This window comes from Podarcis gaigeae (assembly GCF_964106915.1).
Source record: "Podarcis gaigeae genome assembly, chromosome: 4".
In the NCBI taxonomy this organism is placed as follows: Eukaryota; Metazoa; Chordata; class Lepidosauria; order Squamata; family Lacertidae; genus Podarcis; species Podarcis gaigeae.
In genome coordinates this window covers 46,867,073-46,880,451 of record NC_139677.1, presented here as the reverse complement: position 1 = coordinate 46,880,451, position 13,379 = coordinate 46,867,073, and the positions used below count along the sequence as shown (strand labels likewise).

The 13,379-nt window shown below is 40.1% G+C and overlaps 1 protein-coding gene across 27 annotated transcripts in view; it reads left to right on the top strand.

The window, feature by feature from the left end:
* The window catches only part of DMD (dystrophin), a 991,104-nt gene that overhangs the window by 908,763 nt on the left and 68,962 nt on the right, over window positions 1–13,379 (top strand). For 23 of the 27 annotated variants that reach the window (XM_083734089.1, XM_083734109.1, XM_083734093.1 and 20 more), the window contains one exon: window positions 13,001–13,062. In XM_083734089.1, coding sequence (XP_083590215.1) covers window positions 13,001–13,062 — 62 coding nt within the window. Of the gene's footprint in view, window positions 1–1,223; window positions 1,659–13,000; window positions 13,063–13,379 lie in introns of those variants that run through there. The other 4 variants (XM_083734099.1, XM_083734101.1, XM_083734102.1 and 1 more) reach the window with 3 other exon arrangements.

The window sequence follows — 13,379 nt, the reverse complement described above, 5'->3', positions numbered from 1 at the left end:
ATGCCCTTGTTCTGTCTGTGTGAACAGCACAGAGTGAGTGGCATGCTACTGTATGTTGGCTTTCTCTTAGTGAGCATCGGAGTTGGTACCCAGCAGATCCATACTCATCCAGAAGGTTTATTATCACAGAAGAATTCAAAGGCGCACAAACCCTTCCCTTAGAGGTCACAGTGGGTATCCTCTTGGACCATACCAAGCATGCATTATCTGTCATGCCTGGGAAATATTGCCAATCTATTCCCATTACATGCTCAACTGGCCTACAAAGATTATCAGTTCAGAGCAATTTAAGTATTCATGTTACTCATACTTTACATGAAAATACTTTTTCTCCTTATCACCATTGCAGCAATATAAGCTAAAATTCTTATAAACCATGCACACCCCAAAGCCACAAAGTCTTGTGGCATCTGAAAGACTAACAGGGTGAAACTCAGTAATGCGACAAAGTTAATGTATATGTTATACAGTTTACCTTTATGTTGAAATGGCAATAAAAATGTGTGTTTTCGTGGGGTGGGGGAGACTGTGGCATAAGCTTTCATGGACTGCAATCCATTTGCATTCCTAAAAATTAACCTAATGAAACAGTGGCGTAGCGTGGGGGGTGCTGGGGGGGCCAGCCGCACCGGGCGCAACATCTGGGGGGGCGCTCGAACTCGCAGCTCTCTGCCCCTACCTGGCTCATGGGTTAGGGGGCGCAAATTACTTGCCTTGCCCCAGATGCTGACAACCCACGCTATGCCACTGTAATGAAAACATGGAGCATTCAAGAGGACCATCTGCACTCTCATTTCGCTTTTCTTGCATTTTAAAGATTGCGTGGGGGAAGGATAGAAAGAGAAATGGCTTTGAGTAGGTGGGGAGCGCCGTATGACTTATTGAAGTTGTGTTACAGATGCAGAATAAAGAGGTTATATCTAAATGTGCTGAAGTAGTTGGACATTTTACATCCGGAACAGCGCGTCGTTTTAAAAACGTCTCTTTCCATACCCACATTTTCCCTTGTGTTCCGCTGTTGCCCTCTCCAATCTTTTAACCGAAGAACGCAAGGTCAGAAAAGGCTGGAGCTTAAAGCGTAATAATGAAATCAGACCTCAGTGAATTAATTCTTTGTGCCTGCGAGTTTCCCCATTTTTTCCTCCTTTCTCTGTCATCTCCTACATTTCAGGAGGAGCCATCCCAGCCCCCTTGCTCCAGTGCTCGCTTCTCTTACATGAGATCATTTGCGCTTCGGTCCTTTCGCCTAGTCCTGGCATTCTTCGGAGGCACGCCGGATGGCATCTTTTGGTTCTACCTTAAATAAACCCCTCCGCTTCCCATGCAAACGGTGCCATTTCTTTGGAGTTCTCCGCTTGTTGTTTGCAGGTTCAATAGGTGGAGCCGAGGCAGCGAGAGCTCCGCCCTGTCTAGCCCTGCAGCCTTCCCTCCCCACTTCGCTTCTCTTACGCCCTTAGCACGAGAATGCTACTCGCACCGCAGTGCTATTCGCTGCTTCGCGCCGGGCTGGCTTAGTTTTGCGTGAGGTTACAAACACAAGACACACACACACAAACACACACACCCAGAGTCTAGGAATCTTCTCCATCGTCCTTTCCTTTTCCCTCCCTCTTTGGAGTCTCTGATCAGTTCACGGCGATGAGGGAGCAACTCAAAAGGTAAGTTTAATTATTATTCAAACCCGTCCTTTTTTCCTGCTCTTTTTCATTGAAAACCTCGCACTTGTCGAGGCTTGTGTGCTGCTGGCAAGCCAGGGTAGTTAAAGGCAAATTAAACTTCTGAAGACGTCTTTGCATTGGGAATTTACAGCTTGAGCGTCCTCCCTGCCAGCTGTTTTCTCTTGTTCTCAGTGCAGGTGCTTGTAGCTGGCTGGAGCATGCCAGGGTTTAACCCTTTCTCCCACGGCTGTAGACTTTGAAGATGAAAGATTTCTTCTCCCCGGTGCAGAGGCGGCTGGGTGGGGGGTTTGTTTTTAATTTGTGTGTGTGTGACAGTACGTACACACAGAGAGAGGGGGGGGGATTTATCCTGACATCAAAGAAATTTTCCCGGCGCGCAGCCCAGTTCCTCTCTACATTTCTGTCGTTCAGGGGTTTAAAAGCCCTCGATTTTGTAGCCTGGCACTTTCTAAAGTACCTTTTAATCAGGCTGCATTCTGTGAGTGCCTTAAAAAAAAAAAGGAGGGAGAGAGAAGTCATATTATTTACCATTATGTGTGTAAGGACCCTGCAGAAGAAAGCTCACCAGACTTTTCATTCACCGAGTTAAAAGGTCAAATATCTGCTTGATTTCTTCTGGGAATTCGAACTGACGTTTAATTCAGTGCATTCCTTTCTCTCTCTCTCTCTCTCTCTCTCTCTCTTTAATGCGCCTTCCGTGTCTTGGTGAATGTGGTCTAGTTGGAACATGCTGGCTGTGTAGGTATGAATGAAAGAATACATGTAAGCAGCAGCTAAGCAGGAAGTCGGGATAAGGAAAGGGAGAGAGTCTAAAATGTGTACAGGGAGAAGCTGTTTGTTTGCATCATTAATAGAAAACTTTAAAGGCAAAAGCACTGAGTATTGCATTTTGGTGATTCCCCCTCCCCCAGCATTGTGGTTGATACCTGCATCATTGTAAAATTTACGAGTAGAAAAAATATACAGTATTATATCTGGTATATCATATTGCTAAATAAGTCAATTTTCTCTAAGTTAACTTGATTATATATATATATTCCTAAATGCTGGGGTTAGAGAATAAGAAGTGTGTGTGTGTGTGTGTGTGTGTGTGTGTGTGTGTGTGTAATTTGTATTTGCTGTGAACAGAAATGAGAAATTTTAATATTGGTAGTAATGTTTTATATGGTGTACCTTTGTAGGAAATTAGTATAGGATCTTAGAAAAGTATAGGATCTTAGAAAAAGTATAGGATCTTAGAAAAACACACCCTTGTTAAAGTAATGTACTCTATATTCAACCTTGCCTCTTAAAATAAGAACTAGTTTACTGAGGTGTTGCTTGTACCCTATTAATACCAGAGGAAATATAGTTCCCTAAAAGATATTCGGTCCATTATCACAAAGGAATTGCAGTCATCATTGTTTGATCCTGAATTCGACAAGACCCTGCAGTGAAATTGCTTTGGCAGAAGTGGAGAGGATAAGCTTTGAAAAGCAAATAGATCAGTGGACAAGTAACAGCTGGAGGGGTTGGCTCACCAAGCTTTAAAAACTGTCAGTGTGCACACAATAAAATGCTGCACATCAAAAGAGACAGAAAAATAATTACCATACTGTATTTAGCAATTGACATTTACTCCCTTCTGCTCCTACTTGATATTAATGCAAAAACTTTTTAATTTGTGCATCATCTTGGAATTCTGAAAATGCCAGCCAAAGCCAATAAAACAACAAACGGCCAACTTTTTCTCAAAAACACACTCATCTGAGGATTATAGATTGAGACAAACAGTAATCCTTCACAAACCACAAGAGGCTGCTACTTTCTGCATCACTATTCTATTATTTTCACCCTGATTAGTTTCCCTTCAGGAAATTGGGAGAAGATGGGAGGAGGGATATTTGCAGCTCTAAATAACAGCTTTTACAGGCAGGTTACATTTTAATTGGCCCATAATTTACTCTGCTCTAGAATGAGTGACAATTTGATTTATATTAGTATTTCTTTGAAGTGTTAGCTTTAGTTAGCAAAACCAAAACCAAATCTGAGTCTATATATTTTATATCCATCTATCTATTTAAACGTACTCATACCGCTGGTCCATTAAATCTGTGATAATCTCAGGCACTACTGGAAAACAGGAAAACACAAAAAAAGACAAAAGGCTGTTTCAGTTCTGCAGTCTGGTGATTTATTATTTCTTAATTTCTGATTATTAGTAAGTAGGTGTTTGGGGTTCCCTGTTGCCACCTGACAGCATTTTGTTATTCTTCACACATACGCATCTAGTTCATACTGCATTTTTCAAATCGCAGTGGGAGGGGGATGGAACTTGCTCTAATGCTGTTGCAAATTAAGAATAATATAATGTGAAGAATGAATATGCAATTCCATGCTCAATTTTTTTACCCACAACAGCTTTTTAGCAAGTGCACATGCTAGAATCCAAAGAGCATATGATAAAATATTTAAATATAAAATACACATTTTAGAAATACATTCAAGAATACAACGAAAAATGTTTAATATATTTATATTCCTATGAAATAAGTTCTAATGATGGACAGAGCAAACCTAATTGGGAATGATGGGGGTGGGGTGGGGAGTGAGGTGGCAGAAAGTCTTTCACTTCTATAGCCCTTCACATTTGTGCCTGCCAGGGTAGAAGTCGGGGCAGTACAGTAGTACCTCGGGTTACAGACACTTCAGGTTACAGACGCTTCAGGTTACAGACTCCGCTAATCCAGAAATAGTACCTCTGGTTAAGAACTTTGCTTCAGGATGAGAACAGAAATCGTGTGGCGGCAGCAGGCGGCCCCATTAGCTAAAGTGGTACCTCAGGTTAAGAACAGACCTCCAGAACGAATTAAATTCTTAACCTGAGGTACCACTGTATTTGTTTCATCTGGCCCTAACCATTTTCCCTTCATTGTACCAGGCAACATGTCTGATCGTGGGATTTGGGAGGAATTGAGAGGCTGTGAATTCAGATTCAAGGTTGCCTTCACCCTGCCTTCACCCATCTCTGGAACACCTTGTTTTGTTGGTGGAAATGCTGCTGGAGGGATTTTCCATGTGCATAGCAGGGGCCACCACAGCAGACATCCTGGCCCTGGTGGCAGGGAGGCACCACTACCCAGTCCTAATCCCTTCGAGCCAGCATGTCCAAGGGTTAGGTTTATTCTGTTAGGCTGCTTTTATCATTTTCGCTGCTGAAGTGTTTTCAGAACAAGTTGTAATAAAGGATGCAGAAGATAGAAAACTAAAACTAGAGACTTTAGAACATGGCTAGGCAAACTAAGGCCTGGGGGCCGGATCCGGCCCAATCACCTTCTAAATCTGGCCCGTGGACAGTCCAGGAATCAGTGTGTTTTTACATGAGTAGAATGTGTTCTTTTATTTAAAATGCATCTCTGGGTTATTTGTGGGGCATAGGAATTCGTTCATTCCGCCGCCCCCCCAAATGGGATAAATTGTTTACTAACACAGTCTGCACCTAAATCGTCCTGCATAATACCTTTGTTAATCTTGTGCTGGAATGTTCCTTTTTTCTTTTGCTTTGTTTATCTTTATAGAAGTTTAACTCAATTGCCATTAGTAATGAAACCAGAATGGGGGTTCCAGAGGATGTTCCAGGAGGCCCTGGCTGTGTTCAACACATCATGATGCAAATGCCATGGGTGCAATTGTCTCATGCACAGTCAGCTGTTGTCTTTCTTTATTATATTTAATATATATACCACATCTGATGATCATGGGGCAGATTAGAGAGGTCTTACCGTAAAGTGATTTATTTTAAATCGTTGACTCTTAATGCATATATTTAAATTATTTGATTATAATTCATTACATGCCATATTTAGAGATAAGGTAGTTTAGGACTTCATTTTTTAGGTCACAGTGAATGTCTGATGGACGTTAATGTTTTGCGTTATTTGAAATAGGCAGTATTTGCAGGTGATACTGAGCTGGTTTGTTGAGGCTCGTCCTGTGTGAACTAATTTTCACCCCAGCCCTCTGCAAGGAAAGAATGACCAAACTGTGGGCATTTCAGTCGCTGATGGGCGAGCTTGGGTGCAAAGAGGGCTTTCCTTTCTTTTTAACATGTAATCCACATCATGGTATTAGACTTACACATTCTGAACCAGCAACAGCACAGGAGAGAGCTTATTTCACCAGTCAGTGAAAATAGCATTCATTGCTTCATGCTATCTCCTTTGGGCTTCATGGCTCATCCCAAAAGCTGTAAAAGCATAGGATGCCAGGTCAGTACTAAGACCATTAACCCATCTAGATCAGTATTGTCTAAGCTGCTGTTCAGGGTGTCAGACAAAAGTCTTCCCCAGTTCCTTCTTGGGGATATTGTGGGTTTGAACCCGGAGCCTTCTACGTGTAAACCACATGCTGTACCACTCAGCTGTGGTAAAGTGAGGCCAGAATGTGCAAGTATGTTCTTGCACTCCAGTTCCTGTTTAGCTCTATAGCTGGGCTTGGAAATTGGATTAGAGAGGAAAGCATGACCAGTGTGCACCTCAGAATTCACTTTCTGGACTTTGCTTGAGACATGATGGCTTCCTTGTGTATAAACCTGGACACCTTTGGAAAGAATGGAGGGATATGGATTTAATACAAATAAAGAAGTAATCCTCTGCACAAAGAATTCCTTTAGGAACAGAAACAGCATGGGTCCTTCAACAGATGGAGCACACTGGTTTGGGAAGGGAAAGATGAAGCTTTCTTTCTTTCTTTCTTTCTTTCTTTCTTTCTTTCTTTCTTTCTTTCCAATAATGTAAACCACCCTGTAATCCTCGGATGAAGGGTGATATGGAAATTTAATTTTAAAAAAGAAATGAATGATGAAATAAATAACGATTATTTAAAGTATAAGGGCTCCAAAATATAAAAATTAGATTAGCTAACCTGTTAGAGTAATTAATTGCCAAAGTGATGTCCTGAAAGTATTTGAAAATAGGCCCTCTAATTGCACATAGTTTTACTCCAAACAAAATACTAAATATGTGTCCCTCTGAACTTAGAATTCAATAAACACATATTGAGATTGTTAACACTAGAGCAGCCCAATCACTATAACATGAGAAGGATTTCATAACGTCTGTTTCAGGAGATGAATACATAATATTCAACTACCCCAGTGTATCCCATAGCCAGACAGATAAGGATAACCCATGCATGAGGCAGAGGGAAGCAGGCTAGATAATTTGTCTCCCTGTCTAATAGATTTCTTAGTCCATTTGCTTCCAGGGTAAGGGCCTTAGCTAAGTGCCAGAGAATATCCTTAGTAGTCAGAAAGTCCAGGTTCAATGCCCTGACATCTCCAGGTGGTTACAGGCGAGAACCCCATCTGAAACCCTGAAGAGTTGCTGCCAATCAGTATGGACAGCACTGAGCTAGATGGGCAACACTGTTGTTTATCTCTTTCCACTGATGCTTCCTAAGTCCTTCACATCTTTTTACAATGCTGATGCAAAATAAAGCAGGAAATGTAGTGGGAAGGATCCATTGCACTTGTAGTACTGCACATTCCTTCTTTTACCATATTCCACCATTTGAGCACAGGGAAGCATTTTTGTCCGAATTTTTAGCTTTCTGTTAAACAAACTTGCATGCTTATTGGAGTTAAAAATTGCTGCAGATCCATTAAAGATGCTACTGTGTTCCCAAGTGTGGTTCAGAATGCTAAGAGTTGCTGAGTTGGCATTTTGCTTCACACAGTGTGTATACACACACACACACACACACACACACACACATACATACACACACACACACAAAAGCAGCCCCAAAGCTAACAATTAAATGGCCTTTGAAAATGGCAAAGAGGCTTATGAAGGGAAGTCTCAGTGGAGCCTAACCTTTCCTTGAGCTGCACTTGTGTGTGGAATTGTTGATAACTTTCTAAGCTGAAAATGTTCAGAAAGAAGGAACACTTTTTAGTTGGTGGAATGAAATAGCTGCAGTCTTCTTGTGTTCTGAATATAAAGTGCTGGTTAAATCAGCTCTTGCGCTTTACAATCACACTCAACCTTCACAGAATTTTCCACAAATGATCTTCAGCTTTCCTTAAAATTTCACGCAGGAGTAAGAGAAGTCCTTCTGGTTCTCGAGCACTTTTTCTGCTCTTGGATATTATATGTTAATAATTTCTAAACTGATCATACATTATTTTTGTTAAACAATTGTATCACTGTTGCCTCATGGCACTTATTTCAATGGAAAGAGGTTTGTTTTCAGGTCTGAGCCAGAACTTGCAATTTCCTGATAAATAGTTGCTTAGAACTGACCATTGAGAAACACTGAATTGAATAGGATTTACTTACCAGCAAATGTGTTTAGGATTGCAACCTTATGTATTAAGTGTGACTGTTTTTTTGTGAAGACGAATACATGAAGGAGAAGTAAAGTAAAGCAAAGCACATAGTTTGTCTCCTCCCTCCGATAGTTTTGTTAATCCACCTCAAAAATATCAGTGGTAATCAGAAAAAAAAACATGGAAGTAAATTCAGGTATTCACTCTAATTCTGTTGTTGAAAAGAACTGGGCACCTCTACCTATTGACTTGTCTTCCTGTGGTTTCATGGAATGCTAATGAACATAATAATTGCTAAGGAATTAATGTTAACACAGAGAAAGTTGGAAGGGACTGTAAATTTTGAGAAAGATTGAAAGAAGTGAGGAATCTGTATTAACTTCAACACTGATCAACCATTAGGTTCCCATTACAATCTTTATAATAGCTTAGGAAAAACGTGTTAATGAATGTTCACAGAAACATACTTTCCAAATTAAAGGTGTCTGTGTAGATTGCCATTTAGGACTCTTAACATGGTTGTGATTTTGAAGCAGTGAGTGAAGTGTCAATTTAAAGTGAGAACTTTTGCTGTATAAGAGTCATGATGTTAGAAAATTGTGATTGTCAGAGCTTTACCCTGACATCATAGGGACAAACATCCCTGCCAGTTGGCTGAGCTTCTGTGATAGTATGGAATAGTCTCGTGCTTTGTAATTACTTGGGTCAACCTTACATTTATTTAACCACTAGCCTGGTAGCCATAGGTGAGAGAAATTGCTTGCAGTCAAGTGCGTGGAATTCATACAGTCCAGTGATTAGGCTGGTGGAAGAGGGATTGAATGCTCTTTCCCGCCTCTGTGCCCAGCATAGAAATGCAGCAGGCTGCTGCAGGAGGGTTGGAGCTCTCAGTTTCTCTTCTGCAAACCCCCAATAAAACCGGTACCTTTTGTGGACTATTGTGGATACCTAAATCAGCCTTGAAAGTATCAGCAGAGGGGTAGAGGGGGGACTATATACACTTGAGGGGAAGGGGGTCATATTAGCGAGAAGATAGAGATTTGAAATAAGCCATTCCAAACTGCTGTTTTTAATATAAGGATCCTTGTTTGCATGAAATTGAAATTAAATATCTGAACCTTCTGAGAATTTTATTGTTTATGGATGTATTTTTTATTTTCCAAATATTGGAAAACAAACAAACTTTAAAGCGGCTTTAAGAACAAAAAGAAACAGAGAGAAAAGGTGAAATTATATCCGTACCTCATTCCACCTACATCCTACCCCTCAATGTCTGTTCCCTCACAATTCTACTATATCAAACATTCAATGGAATATATTCATAAATCCACACACAGCAAGAATTTGAAATAGGTTTGCTCACTTGATAATCTACCGATTATAGACATGTACTGTAATACAGAATTCAAAGCAGCGAGCAAATGATTGGTCACTCTGTTTTTAAACTGAACATAAATATTCCAAATGGTTACCAAGACCCAGATTAAGGGCAGGAGCTAACATGATTCCATCCAGAGCTTTGGGAGCAGTTGTAAGGCTGGCATCAGCAGTTGGCAATTTCAGGCAGCTCCCAGGACCTCTGTGTCTCAATAGGGCCCATTGCTGATGCCTCTCCTGGATTCCCGTAGATAGACAGACACACCCACACCCACACACAGTCGTACCTTGGATCCTGAATGCCTTGGTACTCGGACATTTTGGCTACCAAACGCCGCAAACCCAGAAGTTTGCAAACCCTGCAGCCAATCAGAAGCTGTGCTTTGGTTTCTGAATGTTTTGGACGTCGAATGGACTTCCAGAACAGATTCCGTTCAACTTCCAAGGTATGACTCGGGGGCGTGGGGGGCGTGTGTGCGCTGATCTGAGCAGCACTTACCAGCTGCTTGCAACAACCACCCTGAATCTACCACAGTGCCCTAAAGCAAAACTATATCACATATATCCTGGAAAAAATAAAATGGAAGTCTGAGCCACCTGTTGATACTGCTTGGAACATTTGCTTCAGCTCCAATTAAACTCACCTAAGCTGGAGAATTCCTGCCAACCTAGCAGTTTGAAAGCACGTCAAAGTGCAGGTAGATAAATAGGTACCGCTCCGGTGGGAAGGTAAATGGCGTTTCTGTGCACTGCTCTGGTTCGCCAGAAGCGGCTTCGTCATGCTGGCCACATGACCCGGAAGCTGTACACTGGCTTCCTCAGCCAATAAAGCAAGACGAGCGCCACGACCCCAGAGTTGGTCACGACTGGACCTAATGGTTAGGGGTCCCTTTACCTTTACCTTGAAGCTGGAGAATGGGTATCTGAGGGCAGTTTGCTCAAAAACCCTCCTCAAACCTGTGACCTCAGTGCACACAGGTTTCCAGCAAAAGCAAAGTCTTCTTAAAACTGATTTTTATCAAATAATCAAGTTTGATTTAAATAAAGCATCATTTCAATTAGTTGCTAGACTGATATATAAATGTGATTCTCCCAAGTTATTTTTCAACACGAACAAACATATAAAACCTCTCAGGCCAACTAATGACTATTTGGAGAAAGCGCATAAAAGTGACAGAAATCCTTTTAATCATCTAGTCTTATTTATTCACACATACTAAGTATATTATGAATTAATAAAACATTATTAATAAAAATGTCTTGGAAGTTTAAAAAGAGCCTTTAAATTAAGGCAAACTATTTTTCTCTTTGGTTTTAAAAATCACTCCTCATAAATACTTTACCACCTCTGATTAGAATTAGCACCACAATAGTCTTTGTCCTTAATAGTGTATATGCATGAATGAATATTCCTTAGATTCTTGCCCGAAATATATTAAATGTTGGTTTTTGAATATCAGATATGACTCGTAAAAAATGATAAATAAATAATGACATTCTCCCTATCTGATGAGAGAGATGTTGCACGTATTTTGAGAAGTCAAATAAATAATTTCCCTCATATACACAAAATTGATTTCAGCTGGCAAACCTCATAGTTGGGCCTTCACACACATACTTGGTAGTTAAAATTCAGTAGGCATACTTGGGGTTGCAGTGAGGGTGTATCAATATACGATACTGGATTTCTGTACTAGTCTGAAAACCATATGTACTACTAAGTAGGTGTTATGCCCTATATAATAAACATTTTATCTCATTAAATTATATGTAACTTTATAAACATGTGAACTTATTTACAACGAATCTCTGTTCTTTAGTCCTACAAAGAAGCAGAACTTTACTATGTATAGATATTTGCTTGAGAGCTTATCTTACAGATAACATTTATAAAAGCATTCATTATGTCCTATATGATGTCATATCATGTGAATTGTATGTAGAGTTGTTTTGTTCACTGAGGTATTAGTACTTTGGAACTTCTTTGCCTAAGAGAACCAGTCACACCTGGGCACTGCTAGATTATTTAATTTATGGGCAATTTCTACCTCTATGTCCCTCTCCAACTCTCATTCTCAGGTTTCATTCAAAATTAACCCCCACATTAACCCCCTAGAGCTTCCCCTTCCCAACATATAAATGTCAAACCCCCTTTTCACTTTCCCAATTTTATTTTTGAAGCCACTTTAAAAGTTTCTCTTCTCAGTGTGGAAAGTAAGTAGCACAGTCTTTTAAGTAGCACAGTCTCTTTTCTCCACTTCCCACCAAGGCCTTCCCCTTACCCAACTCATTTACTACATATTACATACATTTACTCCTCCTCGTCCTCTTTATTCCCGCCCTACCTTGCCCCACCACTTTGTGCTGTTTTCATTGGCTATTTCCCAGTGTCAGAGCAGTGTAAATATAATATAGAGTAGGTATTTTCAAACTTTTCATTCCAAGGACCCACTTTTAACCCAAACATGCATTTGAGGACTCATTTCTTAATATTTTAACATATATTTGTATGGTGGTAATGCTCCTGTTGTGACCCACCTTGGATCAAGCTGTGACCCTCAAGTGCATTCCGACCTACCAGTTGAAGACCAGTGGTATAGGGAGATGTAAACATTTATACAGTGCCCTTCTAGTTCTCCTGTACCATTCAGGATAATTGAACTGCCTTTCCACGTTATTCAGCTCCTCCTTCCTAATTTCCTTTTTGAATTCAGCTATAACACTTATTTTTCTGAGCTGAGCAAGGTGTCCTTGGCATCCCATTAAGCTCCTTTCTTTACTTGGCAAAAAATGAAGTAACACCCAGGTCGAATAATAAAAGCCGAATTTAGAAAAATAAAAATCCAGATTTTTTAATTTTACCTGTAGTCTACTGCTTTCTGTGATTAAACTGAACATTAATATGGAACATACTAAACCCTGAATCAGTGATGCCACTTTTGCCATTTCTCTGTCTTTTATTTTATTTAGTTCATATAAAGTGTACACCACTTGATTGTAAAAAATCTCAAAGCAGTTAATGAGCTAGATCAATAGAAAGCGTGTCAACCTTTCTGGATTCGGCTATGTAGTTGTGGAGCTACTCATGGACTAAAATGCAGTCAAGAAATCTGTGCATTGCTGGGCTACAATCCTTTCTCAAGCCTTCTGTGCAACACATACCAAATCTTTGACTGACTAAAAAAAGATTACACTTTTGCTGTGGATGGTATTAAGTCACACAATCCGACTCCCACTTCACAAGACATTACAGTGTCCTCTTTATATCATATATTTAACATAGTTGGCATGTGTATAAAAATGTATGAAAGGGATTGATGAGGTTTTTTTTGCGTGTGCTACATATGATTGCTTATGTAAGCCTAATGCAATGTGACACTTTCCCTGAACTTCAGTTAGAACATTGACAATATTTCTGGTTCCAGGAAGACGTATGATGAATATTATAGTTGTTGTTATGGTTTTTGTCACTTGACCTGAAATTACCCTTGTATTACCACATGTAATAACTGAACTGTACAATTACTAAACGGCAATCTGTGTAAGAAGAAAGCTAGTTTGCCCTAAAAGTATTGGGACTGGCATAAACTTCATATAGTATTTTAAGTGAATCGGTATCTTTTTTGTCTTGCAGCCATGAGACACAGACTACATGCTGGGATCATCCTAAAATGACTGAGCTCTACCAGTCCTTAGGTAAGATAATTTTTCATATTCAACTGCTTGGTTCTGAGGAATATTTTCTAGAGAAATCACAACAATATGGGGTGTAAATACCTGCATTGAAGCAAACTTTTAAAACGGAAACATAGGAAAAAAGAAAATCTTCGCTTTAAGTGTCAGCAAGTGCTTTAAATGTTCAGTTCTTTCATGTTGTTTTATAATAAAGGTGCATTGCAGAGATTTTACCTTTTAAAAACCAACTAGTTAGCATGAGCACACACACCCCTCATCAGTTGAAAACAAGGCCCAGCATTAACTGAAGGCAAGCCTTGTCAATGTGCTGGACCCAT